Genomic DNA, 18339 nt, shown 5'->3' on the forward strand with positions numbered 1-18339 from the left:
TTCAACTCTTACTTTTACTTGCCATTACCTTCTTCTTTTAAAAAGAAATTGCAACAAAAAGCGGCCTATTAGTAAATTAAATTAAATTATATTATACTATTAATAAGGGAGAGTTAGTTTGTTATTTGGACCTTATCAATAACTCCAGAAAAAGTTGTACCTTTCCGGTCATTGAATATCGTGGGGCGGTTGAACTTTCATAATACATATATTCTTGCATAACTTATTTAGATATCCCTTTCAGGTCATTGAATATGGTAAGGCCGTTGAACTTTCATAATACATACATATTCTTGCATAACTTATTCAGATATTATTTGTGAGGAAAACGAAAAACTAACGACAAAACATTGCATTTGTTGTGTGGATATTAATTTTTTCAAACCAAACCTAACATGATACAAAATAATACTGAATTAAATAGAGATTAAATCTCCTCTGAGGCTAACGGTTTAACCCAAACCAAGCGGTCCTTTAGTATACTAACCACTTACTTTGAATCTTTAGTATTGAGCTCGATTTACAATTAGTTGGCGTTCTTTTGGACATACTTTGAAACTTTTCCAGCTTGAGGGCGACCAAATATGAGATAGGTTACAGTCATAGTAAAAAACGAAAGCTAATTCTATGATGTGGACCCTAGATAGTAGTAGCAAAGGACTTACCCAAGCTTTTATATTATCAGAGCAAAATATAATTATAGACTTACAAGTTTATCAAAAGTCCGAATATTTTGACTTGAACAGCGCATATGTAGTAAAAGTTTCACCAGATAAAGTACAAATAATTGAATTCGAACCCAATAAATCAAATAACATGTGGAAAAATTCCAAACTCGAAATAATATACAAATCCTAGATCTACCTCTCTTTGGTCCGTAAGGTTGAACTCACAGAAGTTCAATCTAGAGTTGAAAAAATTATGACCGAACGTTAGAGGACGATATAAATTTGTGCTGAACCAGTAGTTCCCACTCTTCTTGCTTAGCTCATGAGTTGCAACGACTTTTAAAACAGGGACAAAATCAAAGTAGTGGCCTCAAAAGGGGCTTTAGAAAATAAACCCATTGTCCATAAACCACAAGGAAATCCAACTAAAATAGTCTATGAGCAAGAATTCACCATTTCCTTTCACTTTGTGTTGTCTGGATTTAACTCCATATCAAGAATAATCGCAACCAAAGATACAAAATTTTGTTATTATGTTACATTTCAAAAATATGGGTCACCTGCCACATCCATAAATGACAAAAATTTTGGCAAGACATCACAAATTACGTAGCAAATGACACGAGGCAAAATGGGAGGGGACCAAAAATTCCATTTATTAGAAGTGGCAAAAATATGGTCATCCCCTCAAAAAGCTCAAATGACTGGTTTGAGTACATCGAAAACTATCTGCAGTCTGCTCCAACAGCCTCGTGGATCGACTTATAACCATCCTTTTCTAAGCAACGGGCGAGCTCAGCCTATAAATAGAAAGAGAGAGTGTTGCAAAACGTTTAGCAGAATGAGTTAATCTATAAATGACAAAGAAAACAATATCATTGCAAGACGAGAGCAGAATATGTTTTCATATGCAGATGAGAGTGGGAAAAATGTAACAACTAGGTTTGAGGAAGATTAAGCAACTCGTATATATAGCATCAGTCTATCTAAAAAAGGATTAAAATTGGAGTTGAACGTGCACTTCCCTAAGCAATCACTAAACTTCATGCAGTAAAATCAAAGACAGCGCGAAATTTACAGTCAAACTCGATGAATCCATCAGGTATAAGCGGTCTATGGCGTATAAAAGAGATCATGTGTTATGTTCCAGGTTAAAATGCAAAACCCTGTGCAATGAAATGTGGGTGAAGTGTCCACAGAAATACTCCAGCACGCGCGCACACGCACCTGAAAGGAAGGGGGGGGGGGGGGGGGGGGGTGGGTGTTGCGATCGAGGCTTCTTGACCAAATGAGACCTCAGTGAGGGAGTTAAAGACTTTGGATTTGATTTGTCTAATGCTTCATGTCATTGTGATGAAACACGGGCTGGATTACCAATCCTTCATGTGGTTGTATTTTAGTCCCAACTTGAAAATCGGCCTAGGCCTTAATCCCATGAACGAGATGTAAGAGATACTTTGAAATGCATGTTAGAATATCTGTCGGAATCAGGGTGTGCTATCTTGTACCATATTTCTTCTACAATTTGTACATTTTTTAGAAACCCTAACAGGAAGAATATATGACAGATATCAAAACTCCTTGAACACCTCAAACCAATACCTTTATATCGGGGATAAGTGCAGGTCCTCCATATCCAAATGCTGTATACAGCTGAACAAGAGTGGCACCAGCTCGAATTTTCTTGTAAGCATCCTCGCCACTGCAACAAATTCATATTCCAAGTAATTAAGTATTTACCAGAACATCTAATAATAAAAAATGTTTAATACTTGTTACAATCAGGGATGAGGGAGTGGCGTACCTGCTAATACCTCCACAGCCAATCAAAGGAATCCGTCCCTGTTAGAACAAACATATTGAGATTATCCGTTGCATCAAATAATGAACAACGAAAGATATCCTTTCGCACTTGCTAAATGAAAATACTAGGCAGTCATGTCGAGGATAAGAGTATAGTCAGAGACAGACGTGGACAGAACTAAAGCATAATTTGAGGTAAAAAATTGCAAGAGTTGACAAGAAGATCTAAGAATATAATACGCCATGCTCAATAGAACAATAGTCATGTACTCCACAGATAACAACTTTATGTGGTCAAAGTTAAAGGAATCCGCGTTAAGAAATAACAGGAAAAATTGTAAGAGGAAATTGAACAAAACTTAAACAGCTCCACCATGGTGCATTTTTTTTTAGAGAAGAACAGTGACGCTGGGAGGACCAAAAGGAACCAATCCACTTGTTCCACTACAATTTGATAACTAGCAGTGTGCATATATTCCTGATACAATGGGATAGAATGCATACCTTCGTCAGAAGGTACATCTCCTTCAGTATATCTGTTGACATTTTAAAGAGTGGTTTCCCACTCAAGCCACCAGTCTCTTGAGCCACAGGGTTTTGACTTACGGAATCTGGTCTTTGGATTGTAGTATTTGATATAATCTACAAGCATCAAGCATACAATGTTGGCACTTCTTGTTAAAAAATAAATATTTTTGCGGAATGTGGTGGTCAAACATGAAAATAAGGAAGCATAAACCTCGCCACTCATATCTGCGTGTCTGCGTTTTATTTCTCCTTTCTTTTGGGGAAAGGTGAGGAGAGGGGGAGAATGCTCCTACCAACAGTTATTTTTTCATGGATACAGTACACACTAAGCATTTGAAAAATGTAAACGGCACTTTTTTTGTTAACAAGAAATAGTTCACACAGAAACTTTATGCTAGCTTGATGCCTGGAGCAACCATGATGGCATATGTAACTTGTTGACGAAGTTACGATATCAAGATAACAAAGCTTCTTTTTTTTTTTTTTTTTGTGTGTGTGTGGCTACTACATCAATATTTCTTATCATTGGGGATTGGCACCATCTTGGCGTAGAAAAGCCAAGATCTTAAAATGTTTAAATGTGAACATTATAGCACAAGTGACCAGTTGATCCAATTCTGTGTCAGAATGTTCTCCAATCCGAGTTCCCAACAAAAAGTGTCATAGAATGTATCCTTTTCCTTTTTTTTTTTGATGAAATGTTTAAAAAGCATGTGAACATTGATAACTCCAGAACACAAAAAAAAAAAAATAAATAAGTAAGATCTGGGAGTTAAAACCTATAGCAAAAATCAAGGCTGTTAAGCCATTGAGAGGGAACTAATGAAATCTAAAAGAAAATTGCTGTTTACAGTCAGAAAGATGTCCAGCTAAAAAGATACAGTAAGCTCTCAATCCCTTCATGACACCTGTTCCCAACAAAAAATATGTCATAGAATGTCTATCCACTTTCCATAGGCTCCAACTAGCAACTGCTTCTTTTATGATGGTGTTGACCTCCCAAAAACTGCACAATACATGGACCAAATGTTTGTTGCCACAGGCAATGTAAAACAAGTGATTCAATCTGTAAACATGTTCTACTAGCTGCTGAATACCTTTACCTTGAGTGAAGTACCATTTAGAAGAGTTGTCCAAATGAAACATTTGACTTTTGGAGGGAGATTAGTCTTCCAGACCAGTTTCCATCTGGTCAGTTAAAGCATTTGTCATATCTGCTGTAGCCTTCTATCCTTTTCCTGCAATCTTTTTATAACCCTGAACTCTAAAAATGTAACAAACAGTTTGCTCCTTTACCTATAAAAAGACAAAAATATATCTCCCTTTATCTTACCCCAGTCTTTTTATATATATATATTACGTTAATATATAGTTTTTGCTCACGCTGAAGTCATATTTGTGTAATTAAGATGTTTGCTCACAAAAGCTGTTTGCATCATCCAAGTTGGCAACAATAAGGAAAAAGGAGGAAAGGAGTTAAAGATATGTCTAAGCTTCATAATATATCATATTTACATTTTTTTTTTTTTAAAACTTTTTATGAGTTAAATATTTATAGTCAGACAATTACTTGACTAATGTTAACCTAAATTGGGCTACTACCTGGGAATAAGAACAGTTGTAGATGAGTGGCAGCAGATCTGAACTATATATTCTTCAGATAAATCCAATATCTTAACCTCAATAGTAAAGAAGTAAACTAGCATTATATATAACCTTCTCTTTCGCTTAACAACACCCCTTCCCGCTAGCCATGGCAATAGTTGCTAGACTATAGGAGCAAGAGAGGACAACTTTCCCTACTGTTGGCAGTTTCTTTAAGTTATTTCAGATATTATTCTACTATTCTACTATTCTACTTGTTACTGAAGGGACCAAGTAGGAGAAGGAGGAAGAGGAGGGAATGTAAGATTCCACTGAAGAAATACTTTAGATGAAATTGTGAAGCTAAGGAATTTGACCAACAAGATACAATTTGGAGTTTTATAGTCTTTAGATAGAGTGAACAAGCTGAACAATAAGGTCTGCTCAAAAGGCTCACGACCTGAAGCTGAAAGCTTGAGATTTTTTGGTGGATAAAGTAAATACCCTCAAAACTTGACTATGTTTCAAAGATAAGCCTACAACTGAAAGGTAAATATCAGTCTAATAGGCCATCAAAAATGACAAAAACCATATCTTCCCAAAAGAGATGCGATGCATTAGCACAGTAACCATAGTAAAGAAAACTGCACTAAAGCAGCCCATCCAGGAGATTCCCAATTTTCTCATACAATGGAAGTTGGGAAAAAAAAAAAAAAGTTAACTTAGACACCCCAAATTCCGAAAATTTAACAGAGCAATTTACTAGAGTCAATAAAAGCTAGGTAAAGTTACACATAAAGGCACTGTACAGGAAAATCAAGTATTTCTTTTAAAGCCACAAAACTAGGCTGCTGCCAATTCGAAAGAAAATAAACACTCATCCATATAACAAGCAGGTCCTTGATTTTCAAATTTGAGCTGCTCGGCTTTTAACAATTATTTGAGGATAAATTAAACAGCGGAACCGAACATGGAATAAACGGTCACTATTGGCTCAGTGTCACAAACCAAATAGTTCTTTTTTCCCCTTTCTGGATTGGCAGTCAGAAACCAATTAGACATTGTCAGCCAAAATCTCCCTAACACCAAAGTGCTCAAAATCCAACACTAAAGGGACTCCATTAACTTATTAAGAAAACGCTAAAAAGAATACTAAAAGTTTTTCTTTCAAACTGTACCAGACCGTCCACACGAAGAGCAAGAGCCACCTGCAATAGTACAAAGAAAACAAGCCATAAGAACAAATCAACAACTACTACACCTCAATCCTAATCTAGTTTACGTATGAGTAGAATTGTTTCCATACCGCTGCAATATCTTCAAGATCTTGTTTAGATAAATCTGGAGCAATTTTCACAAGTAAAGGTGGAGGTCCTTCCTCACCCCACTGCATTTCATCACGAGCCGCCTGAACCTAAATAGAAGTACTGAAAGGACTTACTCTAGTACTAGGTGATATGTTCTCAAATATTACCAGAGGTAAATTAGAACAAAGAGACAGAAAGGCATCAGGCAAAAACCTTCTTCACAAGATCTTTCAACTGCTTTCTTCCCTGAAGCTGGCGTAGTCCTGGAGTATTTGGGGATGAGATATTAATTACCTAAGGCAGTAAAGGAGACTATGAATCAGTCTTATAAGCAAAACTACGAAGGCGTCTCCAGAAGCTGGTAGAAAATATCTCCTTTCATCAAGAGAACTTCACTTAGAAAAAGTTTACCGAATTGTTCTCGCACATAAAACAATTACTATGTTTTTTCCGCTTTATCAAGTGATGAAATGGAATGTGAGCATTGCCAGCAACACCTCGTGTAAAATATCAGAAAATAAAAGAAACATGGAAAAGCTTACAAAATTTTTAGTCAGTAAGTATTTTTCTGGAGTAAGAGGGTAGGGGTGTTCTTTTACATCTTCCTATATATTTTGATAAGTTAGTCTAAAGGGTGTTTAGGGAAAGAGCAAGTGTCCAGCTCCTTCAGGCTGCAAAATGGCAGTCCAAGACATAATTTCTTTCATTCTAGAAGATAATTAAACAATAAACAAATTTATACACATTTGTAGAAATTACATCACAAAAGAAAACACATTCACACATGCAAAAAAAAAAAAAAAAGGAATACCAAACAGGTGTAACCCAAGAACATGCAAAAGAATATCCAACCAACAGAGACATTTAGATTCAGACATTTACCAAGTAGTCAGCATACTGAGATAAGGTATGAACTCCTTGCACATAATCTGCTGCAGCATCTTCACTTGTCTTGTTCTTTCCAAGGTTAACACCAAGAATACCAGGACCAGCTTTTCCTCCATGCTTGACTTCATCTCCAGCAGGAGACGAAGTACTAGATGTTTCCAACTTTCTCTTACCATGCTGAGCACCCAACCGTTTGGCAACCGCAACAATTCCTTCACTATTGAAGCCACACCTATTGATTATAGCACTGCCACCAATAAAAGGATTGATTATAGCACTGCCACCAATAAAAGGATTCTTACTTTTTTCAACTTTCACAATCAAGCATTTTTTATCTTTTATTTTCTAAGGATAAAAACAGCCAAGATCAGAAAAAAAAATATATGTTGATGCTAACATAATCTGATTAGACATACATTCTTACCCTTCATTCGGCAACCTAAATATACGTGGTTTTGGGTTGCCTTCCTGTGGAATGGGAGTTACTGAGCCAACCTCAACAAAACCAAAACCTAATCCAAGCAAGCCTTCAACTGCCTCAGCATTCTTATCAAAACCAGCAGCAAGACCAACAGGATTTGAGAACCTTCTTCCCCATACATCAAGGCCCAGTATAGGAAGATCGGGCCTCTTCTCCCTTGGAACCCATCCTCGGGCTGCAGCAGAGACTGCCAATCTGTGAGCAACCTCTGGATCCAGAAATGCAAAGAATGGATTTACAAGCTTTGTTGCTGAGAATAGCCAGCCACTGCATATTTTTTGAAACATAAATGTAATATTTCACCCAAACTTCGTCATAAAAAACAGTAGATAAAGGTCACATTATTTTCCTTTGTTTGGTTCACTACATGATTTATGAAAAGAAATCTACACATTTATTTGTCTCTCAACTATTCTAAAGTAAATATCTCAAAGATTTAAATTCATTACCAGAAGGTGGCCTCATCAACCGTACTTGCATAAGCTCCCCCAGCTATAAGTAGACCAATAGTTGCTCCTGTAAACAACCTTCCCTACAATTTTAACAAAGATACTGAATTGAAATACAGGAAGCACGCAGAAGAATGTTTTGGAAAAGAAAAGGAAATACAAAGACACACCAAAAGGATTCAATATCCCCAACTTGATTGGATAAAAAGAGGAATTAAATACTTCTTCATGTCCCATTTCTATGTCATTTGAAGTTACCTCTTTTTCTTAACTGCATGATTTATGCTAGTGAGTCCAAAATCTTGTCGCAAAATCCAACCTTTTTTATGGTAAGTTACTCAAATCCAACCTATTTCCAATCAAATACAAACTTTGATCATTTGTCACTCTATTTCAACCATATAGATTCTCTACATGACTCTTCCTATACTTCCAAGCAAGAAAATTACTCAATTATCAAAATACTACTCTAAGTTGATAAAATAAAAAATAAAAACTATATAACCAAATGATTTATGCTAGTGAGTCCAAAATCTTGTGTCAAACCCCAACCTTTTTATGTTAATTTACTCAAAATCCAACATAAATCCATTTAAATACAAACTTTGGCCATTTGTGCCGCCCTATTTCAACCATATAGATTATCTACAAAACTTCTCCTATATTTCCCAGCAAGAAAATTACTCAATTATCAAAATAGTACTCTAAGTTGATAAAATTAAAAACTAAAGTATACAACCAAATGCTTTACACTAGTGAGTCCAAAGTCTCAAAACCCAACATCATTCCATTTAAGAAAACTTTGATCATTTATATCTCTCTTTTTCAACCATATAGATTATCTGAGAAAATGATAAAAATGGTCCCTAATGTTTGAGGGTAGGTTCAAAATAGTCCCGTAAGTATGTTACTGAACTGTTTTGGTCCGTTAAGCTTGGCAAAAGTTAACACTTTTAGTCTCCGTCAAATATTTACCGAACTCTAAATTAGCGGAACTCCCATTTTGAGGTATAATATTTGTAGTTTCTTCTTCTTCTTCTTCTTCTTCTTCTTTTTTTTTTTTTCTTGTGCAGCATTTTCTTTATCCTTGTTAGTGTCTAGCACAGTTTTTTGTGTTGCATATTTTAGGATTTGATAAGACTTTCTTTCTTCTTATACTTCCTAGCAAGAAAATTCCTCTACAATCAAAATATTACTCCAAGCTGATAAAATTAAAGATACAAAGTTCCTTATCAAAGATAAATAAATTAAAGATACAAATTTACACAACCAAATAGTAGAAAAGTTACCTTTTTTGAAGAATGAGGAACTTTATGTGGAGATATTGGAGGAACATTAGCTGAAGAAGAACAATAATGTCTAGGAACATAGCTTGGTTTTATTAGCTTATGATATAAGCTTTCTCTAATCAATGCAAATCCAACCCTTTGTTTCATTTTTCTTCAAACACAATAAAAAATAAATCTTTACTAACCAAACAAACACCTTCAAATTTTACAACTCCAAATGCTCAAGAACAGCCCAAAATTTGTCCAGAAAGTTTGTAGAGATACAGAAACTGTTGATGTTATTATTCAAATGAGTGAAAAGGGTATATTGGGAACAAGAAAAGAGTGAAAAATGGGAGTGTATGGGGGTGGGGTTGTGGGGTTTTTGGGCGGGGGGGGGGGTGTTCTTGAAGGAAGGCTGAGGTTTTAGCACTGTTTTAAGAGACGAAAGAAGAGGAAAGAAAAACCCTTTGTGCTTTCATTTGGCTTTGGGTATATGCTTTCTTGAAAAGTTAGCTAAATCTTTATGCTTAATTGCTTTTATACTTTATTTATTGAACATGGTACACTAGTGTCTTAGTTTGAGTGTTCACAAATTTTAAGGAATAATAAATGATTTTGAATTATCTAGTTTTAAATTAAAGAAATATGTAATATACTAAAATATCTTTTAAATCTTGTATTTTTAAACTTATTAAGCAGAAGTGTGAATTGTTAATTTACTAAATATAAAAAAAGACATTATTTTTGGGACAAACTGAAAATGCAAGTAAAACACTTAAATTGGATGGAAGAAGTAGTAATTAAATTATAAATTATTTTTTACTGTGAAATTAACTCTTTAATTAAGTATAACAACAACATACCCTGTGTAATACTAGAGGTGGGATCTAGAAAAGGTAAAGTGTACACAAACCTTATCCCTAACTCTTTACTTAAGTAGTAGTTTAATTTTGAGATTTATAAAGTGAAGCTTTAATATATGACATGGCGTCTCGAAAATTTAAGTTTTCGTAGTGTTTTTTCATGATATAAGAGAAATAGCAATATTTAAATGATTTTATTGTCCTAATTTAGTAGGCAAACTCCCAAAACTTGAATGATCATTCAAGAAATTAGCTCCATTTTTATTATTGAAGGACTACGAATCAAAAGACTAAAAAGATAATAATTTTTATGATTGTGAATTATTCTCATTGTGTAGGTCTTTACTAAAGCTTTTTGCTTCACTTATATTCTTATTCTTCTTCTTCTTTTGTTTGATTTTCTTGCTTTATTTCCCCATCTCATTCGTTTTACAAAGATATACTATGAACCACTTTCTGCTCCATTTTTATTATCTCTAAGATTCTTTGACAAAATACGAATCAAAAGACATAAAAAACATTTTTTTGATAATAATTTTTATGATTGATTATTTTCGTTGTGTAGTTCTTTACTAAAGCTTTTTGCTTCACTTATATTCATATTCTTCTTCTTCTTTTGTTTGATTTTCTTGCTTCATTTCCCCATCTCATTCGTTTTACAAAGATATCCTATGAACCATTTTCTGAATTCTCCAAAATTAATTCTCACGTAAAAATTATCTCTAAAAGATCCTTTGGGAAATAAGTATTCAGAACTATAACAAAAAAATAGATATCGCCAATTTCAAAAGTTCAGAATGACATGAAAATTGTTTAATAAAACATAAAGAGTTCTTTGGTATTCCCATTTTCTAAAATAAGCACACTTTATTCCAAATTGGACGAGGGTTTGTTTAAACGATCTTAAGTCAAAAATGGATATCAATTTACTCATCAATTGCGTATAATACATTAAAATAAAAAGTAAGTGATGTTTTTCCTAGGAAGATTACAATTGTTGTCCCATAACATATTAAAAAAAAAGGTAAAATTATGTTTTTAAGGAAATAGTTAAATATCCGTAGCTATCTTTAGGAAAATATCTAATTTAGAATCTGCTTTCGCAGTTAAAGTGTCGTAGGACATTATTTTTCACTAATTTTTTATCACAACTTGCGACGCATATTTTTTTTTTCCTCATGGGGTAATGGGTTGGATCTGTATCACTTAATCAGAGCCCCAAATGCAAGTACCAAACACTGCATTGGAACCCAAAAAGGAAAAAAGTTGTCCTACAAACTTATGTTGCTGTTTTCAAAGTATCCATTAATAAGATAAAGATCATAATTAAAATTTTCTAGCATCAAAACATATAATGAAGCTGATAATAAATTTCACACGAAGAAAATCATTTTTCTCTACCACAAAATGGCTCCAAAATATTTAAAGATGCTATTATACTATTATACTAAGGACAGCAGGGTAAATAACTATTATACTTCCTCCAGGATAAAAGAATTCCATGGTATTTGTCACAACTCACAACTCACAAGGATTGCAGAGACATAGTTGACAGTGTTAATTGGCAATACAGGCCTCCTAGGAGGTAATTGTCCAAGTTTAGGCAACCACTCTGCAACTGGAGTATTTTTACTCATAGCATACTTTTACTCTAGGGACAATAGTCAATAAAGGACTGTCTAGCAAAGCACTTCAGTCTATCAAATACCCTCAAGATCATTTTTAACAACAATATCCAAAATCCTGACAATAAGCCGGTGTGGAAGGTAGCAGCTACTCGGCAGGTACTCGGCAGAAGCAGGTTGATACATTAGAAGCATCAAATGTTGTAGATATTTGCTGCCAAAATATTAGAATGTGTCTTTCCTCCATCACTATATAGCTGCTGGTAAATAGGAAGCTATATATGACTGACCCATGGTTCAGGAAAAACACCTACCAGCACATCATTCCCTGGATGAAGAAGCAAAGAAAATTAAGGAATATTCAGATTTTGCACAGATGCCAGAGAATCGTAATAAACCCGAAATTTACCTACAAAAAGTAAAGAGTAAGTAGAATGACTTGGGAAAATGCGAGATATACAGATGAGAAAGTAAAAGATTCATAAATTGTTAGTATGATATATTAAAAAATATTAATGCATCTCATCGATCTAGTTGTTATCTTTAGAACAATGTTCCCACAATGTACCAATATTAACTATCATGTTAATGACCAAGAATCAACGGAGATACTACAAAGAGAGAATCGCTGCAGACAAGAGAGTTCTATAATTAAACGTGCCTCTCATAAGCTGTATTCAGATGTTGAAAGAACTTGTATTGAGGGGATGCTAAATCTGCACTTTTTGATGGCTGGAGTTGATGAAACAGTTCAGAGTGGAGAGAGACTCTGCAGGAAAAGAGTCATGTTTTGGGATTTGGTGGTCAATTGTAACAAGCAAACGATTTGATCGGAAAATAGCTAGCCTGTTGCGACAGGCTAAAAACTATGATGGTCTTGGAGCAGAATGCTTTTTGGATAATAACCGGATTGGAAAAGCCATTAGTATGATTATAACTCTTATCAGCTCAAGCAGCCGACCTGGTCTAGATTTTCAGTGATAGTTCAAAGAACTCATTTCCAGTTTATCAATAGGAAAAGTCTATTTTGACCGCAGCAAGACACACTCCTTTGAAAATCAAAGAACAAACAGGAAAGCCGAACAAACATGAACATTCCCATTTCAGTTAGGGGTGTTCATGGTTCGGTTTGGTCGGTTATTGATTAAAACCATAACCAAACCAGTTTTAGTCGAGTTTTTAAATGTCTAAAACCATAACTTTTTCCTTACCAAATAAAATAATAACCACCGGTTTAGTTATTGTCGATTTGGTTCGGTTTTTGGTTGGATCAATTTATGACTAGCGACCATGAGACTTATCAGTAAAACATTAAAAAGTTGAAAAAGACACGTTTTTTTTTTTTTTGTTCAAACGATAACTTTTATTTATCGTTTAAAGTGAAACATACATCATAAAAATATTTCACTATTAGTGATAGTGTCATACTCAAGTTACCCAAAGTCGCTAAACTATTACATATAGAGCTAAAAACTAACTAAGTAGTGGTTGCACCGGTTTTGTCATCTTAATACACATACCAAAAATAAAGTAAAGCATCTTTTAGTTGTTGTTACAAACATACATATTAATTAAACATAAAGACTACCTAAAATTAAAATTAAAATATATGAAATAAAAAAATTTGTGTAATGATCCCAAACTTTGGGGCAATACTTGCATTTTGTCCTCATTTTTCCCATTTTATTAAAAACACTTTGTGTAATGATCCCAAACTTCAGATATTTTCTATCATTATCCCCAAAGCTAGGGTCTAGAAGACAAGGAATTATTCTTTTACCACAAACACCTTTTAGGAGGATTACCCCCGGAAAAAGTATTAGGGCATTACCGTATTGCTTCGGTTACGGCGTTCTTGCCATGTTCTTTCAAAGTTTTAGGAATTCCAAATCTACAACCTCTTCTCCTTTTCAATGAAAAATATTAAAAGTTTAGGACTCTGTATAAATTCGGGAAAAAAGGAAGAAACAACCTAAAATCAAATGGTGACAAAGAAAGGCTAAAAATTTAAGTTAAAGACTAATGACTCTAACGTGAGCTTCTGTTAGTAGGTTTACACTTAACACTTAAAGAGTTAAAAGACTTAAAAGACACGGGCTTAGACCTATTCTTAAAAATATGGGCCTTAAACAATCATGTAAAATAAGTAGACCAAAAATCAAATTAATGATTAAAACGTATAACATATTTATAATTATTTATGAAAAACTAATATTATACATATAAATAATTATAAAATTTATGTATATAATTTATCGGTTTAGTTCGGTTATTTATTCGGTTATTTTTTAATATAACCATAACCAAACCAAATATTATCGGTTTTTAACATTTAAAACCAAACCAAATCAAATATCGATTTTTTTATTCGGTTTGGTTAATAAATTTTTTGTTTGGTTTTGGTTTTAACCAAAACTGTGAACAGCCCTACTTTTAGTCATATTGGAAAGAAAGAACTCATTGTGATTTAAGATTCAACTTTTGACTATGGTTTAAATACCGTAGATTGGATCTCCGTTAGGAGTCAATGGAAAAACTGAGACTTTTTCCTTATGGCAAGGATAATATTAGACCAAAAGTCTTACCTAGGGCAAAGTTTCTCAATCCTTTCAAAAGTATATTGAATTTGATCTTCCAATTTTCATCTCGAAACTTTCTGCAGTACGTTCAGTGTAGGAATATTTTTTTCCAATTCGAGGATTCTGTATATTGAATAAAATTCTAGTATCTTGAAAGTTTAGCGCTACACATTGGGTAAGAGAAACTTCTTCTGCTAGTTAACTTTAGAATCCTAGTTGGATCAAGTATGCAATTCCAAACAAATTATGTGATGTCAAATGTATTTGAAAGAGCTCCTGAGTGGTTTATTTTCTAGCTCTGAACTTCATCAACTCATCAGCTCCAACAAGACTACCTTTAAATATTTCCCCAAAATCGCTTCATTATTCCAAACCTCTATCACCATTAAACTTCCCTCTTTTTTTTTTTTTTTTTTTGGGGGGGGGGGCTGATAAAATCACTATCAGCACTATCCATCTACAGCTCCAACCAGATTTCCGTCCATAATTTTAGCCACAAGAACCAGCACAAAAATACGGTTCTCTACCACAAACACCTAATTATCTATGCCCCCAGAAACTTCAAAAGCCCCCAGCTATACAATGTCATGTTCCTCCACTTCAAAAGCTCCCATGTTTCTTTCCCTGCAAACATCCACATAAGCGATAGTGGCGCAATGTCTTTTACTTCTCCTTCTACTCTTATATGCCCAACTTTGCATTACTACTTTCACTATTTTGGGAATTCCATTGTATCACAAACAAAATAATTCTAGATTTAGTCAATGACAAAAGAACATCCAGAGAGACAACAGAAATAACTTTGTCTATCGGGTTCCAACCTTCTACCATTTTCTTTTTTCTCAAGTACTAAATACTCCAAATAGGTCAGGACAAGATGGTAAAGGATAATTACTTACTACTAGTTGGTTAAGGTTTCATGATGAACAACTAAAAATCTAATGGAGTAATAACTGATCCCTGAAAAAATGGAGAGTTAAAGGCTAGCAAAGGCATACAGAAAAGAAATACTTCTTGTATGAGCAATATATTTATAAAGCTTAGAGAAGATGGTGAAAATAAGATGCATACCATGGGATAATGGAGCCAAAAAGGAAATGCTGCATGATAGGAACCTTTTGCAGAACTTCAATCTTGTACATCTTAAGTAAGCCACTGTTTACCTTGTTCCAATTGGGTACACCACTAATGTCATCTAACATGGGAGAATGCTCTGCAAACACACCCTTCTTCACCTTCTTTATGAATACAATACATGAGAGATACAAATATTCATTTGCAAAGTTCTCCAAGATATCTTCGTTATGAATAGACTTTGGTTTCATGTACTTGTGATCAATCAACTGAGATGACCCAAATATAAAAGGTAAAAAGTGGTAGTCATCTAGTCCCCAAACCCCATGAGACCCAGCAGGCTCTAGGGAATAGGTTATTTGCAACTTCCTCATCAATTCCAAGTACTTGATGAAGACCCTTGACACCAGAGCTTGATAGTCGTCTTCTTTCACAACTCCTAATCTTGCTAAACAATACAACCATGCTGCAAAATTTGTCTCGTGTCCAGTACCTGTATAACAATAGTGATTAGTTCTAGGAATAAAAATATTAGTTCTAGGAAGGTCATTTTTCAACACCAGCAAGCCTGTGCACTTCAAGGTTCTAAACGGATAGTAAAAACGTATAAAATAATTCTATACCATAATCCAGCAAAAGTGAGAACTCAAACCAAAGGAGTAGCAAATTTCTTTTATTAGATTGATAAGGACAGTCATTTTCACATATCTTTTATATCATTAGTATATCAAGAAAAGGAATCAACGATGTTTAGATAGGTCACTATTTTCTCCATCAAGGCTGTATTTAAATCAGCAAGACAGGAAAACAAATGCTCAATCACTAAACTTAAACTTAAAAAGCAAATGTGCCTATAAACATGGGCAGATCCACTATTACTTCCCAGAGGGGCAAAGCTTTAGAAATGATTCATGTTATACCCGCTAACATGATTAAAAAAATATATGTTAAAATATTTGTTGATGTATCTTCACATCCACCAACATTATCTCACAGGATGTTAACTCTGCCTATGTGAGCTTCTCCAAAAATTTAACGTCATTTAATAGCACATAGTTAACTTTGCCTGTGTGAGCTTCTCAATAGGCGATAAAGGAAAAGGGTCTCCATAAGTTGACAGCTAGCAAAAATAAATGCATACAGAGGATTTACGTAGCTGATCCCAACTAATTTGGGAAATAAACCAAAAGTTTTAGCATCTCTAATTAAAGAAAAACCTCAAAACTCCAAAAATTTATAGCACATAGTTAACTCTTTATTTGAATGGTAATAGCACATAGTTAATTCTACCTATATGAGCTTCTCACAGGGGATAAAATAGAGGGTTTGCCCTAAGTTGATAGCTAGTTAAAAATATACAGAGGAATTATATAGCTGAGCCCAACTTATTTGGAATTGAGGTTAATTGATTGATAACGGCACATAATCGAAACAAAATTCAAAAACCATACCATAATCAATTCTACTGGAGTTCCCAAAGCGATCAGTAAAGTAAGGAACAAGCTCAACAGTAGCCGACTGGAGATCCGGAGGCAAAAACTGAAGCAAAAATGGCGAAAAGTCCCATTTTATGTATAGAATCGTTAAATTCATCGTTATGTAACGACGAATAGTCCCATCTTATGTAACGACCGATTTGGTGTGATCGCGTGGTTTTCTTGTTATGTTGTCGTTGCTTATTATCTAATGATCCTATTTTATCATTTACCCTTCCTTTTTATAATAAGCTCTAACCCCATACCCTACTTTTCTCGTAGGTTTATCCTTCAAATTGCTCATATGTGTGACATTATGTAACGATGTGAAACGATACACTCTATCCAAACATTGTATTCATCAAAACAATCTAGTACAATACAACACAATTTAATATAATACAATACATTATGAAACGATATGTAACAAAAAGTTTATATGCACATAATCGAAACAAAAATGTCAAAAAAGCATACCATAATCGATTCTGCTAGAGTTCCCAAAACTATCCGTAAAAAAAAGGAACAAGCTCAGCAGTAGCCTCCTTCATCTCCAAAGGCAAAAACTTCACCATAAACGCCTCAGCATACACAACACATCCTTTCATGCCACTTCCGATACAACAAGTTTGGTGTGATCGCATGGTTACTTACCCCCTTTTTAGTGCCTTTCTTGTGGGATTACATTGGGTATGTTGTTGTTGCTGTTATTTTGTCATTACTTATTATCTAACAATCCTATTTTATCATTTACCCTACCTTTTTCTAATAGCTCTAACAATACGATCCATCCCAACATTCTATTCATCAAAACAATACAATACAACACAACACGATACACTATGAAACGATATATAACAACCATCGAAACAAAGTGTAAAAAACATACCATAATCGATTCTACTAGAGTTCCCAAAACTATCAGTAAAGTAAGGAACAAGCTCAACAGTCGCCTCCTTCATCTCCAAAGGCAAAAACTTCACCATAAACGACTCGGCATCACAACACATCCTTTCATGCCACGTCCTATACGCCAAATTCCCGTATCGCGACGATTGAGGCGCTAAAGGAATCTCATCAACATACACAATTAGGGTTTTCAAAATCTCAACAATCTCAGCCACAACACCCGACACGTGGCAGTGATCTGAGAGTTTACGCGAACGAATCGATTCCGATAACGAAACTATAAACCCTAGAAAGTTAACACAAGTTGATGAGTTTTGGAACGAAACGACGTCGTTTTGGGATTGGATTTTTTTAGTTGGTGTTTGGAAGTGGTAAGGTGGAGTTAAGGGAATGATTGGGTGTGATTGAGGTACAGGTGTACGCATTATGATTTCACGGTTATTGGCTGGTGGTAAGTTGACAGCTGGTGCACGGATTGGGATGTAATTAGGGTTTGTATCGGGTGGTGGTGGTGGAAATGCGGTGGGTCCGCCGCAGTTGACGCAGGTTGCGCCGCCGTGGTGGTGGTGGTGGTGGTGAGGTGGTGGAGGTTCCATTTTTTTGAGGGATCAAATTAATGGAGGTTTTGTTAGAGGTGTGTTTGGATGAAAATGATGAAATTTTTTCCTGCTGTAAATATGAAAGAGAGAATGATTATATCTGGAGAAGAAGAGTGAAAGGGAAATGACGAAAATGGTCACTTACGTTTGGTCCTTTAAATTTTTCAAAGGTAAGCACCTTTAGGACTCATTTCGCCACAAGAATTATTCACTTTTTTTCGGAATTTTTTTTTTTT

At 34.6% G+C, this 18339-nt stretch overlaps 2 protein-coding genes across 2 annotated transcripts; both read right to left on the reverse strand.

Moving 5' to 3' along the window:
• Positions 1-1099: 1099 nt before the first annotated feature.
• LOC132032945 (dihydroorotate dehydrogenase (quinone), mitochondrial) lies at positions 1100-9381 on the reverse strand. Its single transcript, XM_059422761.1, has 11 exons — positions 8998-9381; positions 7709-7791; positions 7203-7526; positions 6773-7025; positions 6104-6184; positions 5890-5997; positions 5762-5791; positions 2976-3113; positions 2473-2510; positions 2271-2370; positions 1100-1468 (listed from the first exon to the last, which is right to left on the reverse strand). The coding sequence occupies exons 1-11, from the start codon at positions 9142-9144 to the stop codon at positions 1394-1396; spliced, it is 1377 nt and encodes a 458-aa protein (XP_059278744.1). The 5' UTR covers positions 9145-9381; the 3' UTR covers positions 1100-1393.
• Positions 9382-11194: 1813 nt separating this feature from the next.
• On the reverse strand, positions 11195-18186 carry LOC132032946 (uncharacterized). Its single transcript, XM_059422762.1, has 3 exons — positions 17485-18186; positions 15118-15613; positions 11195-11795 (listed from the first exon to the last, which is right to left on the reverse strand). The coding sequence occupies exons 1-3, from the start codon at positions 18098-18100 to the stop codon at positions 11789-11791; spliced, it is 1119 nt and encodes a 372-aa protein (XP_059278745.1). The 5' UTR covers positions 18101-18186; the 3' UTR covers positions 11195-11788.
• Positions 18187-18339: the final 153 nt, after the last annotated feature.

Source organism: Lycium ferocissimum, chromosome 10 (genome assembly GCF_029784015.1).
Source record: "Lycium ferocissimum isolate CSIRO_LF1 chromosome 10, AGI_CSIRO_Lferr_CH_V1, whole genome shotgun sequence".
Taxonomy (NCBI): domain Eukaryota; kingdom Viridiplantae; phylum Streptophyta; class Magnoliopsida; order Solanales; family Solanaceae; genus Lycium; species Lycium ferocissimum.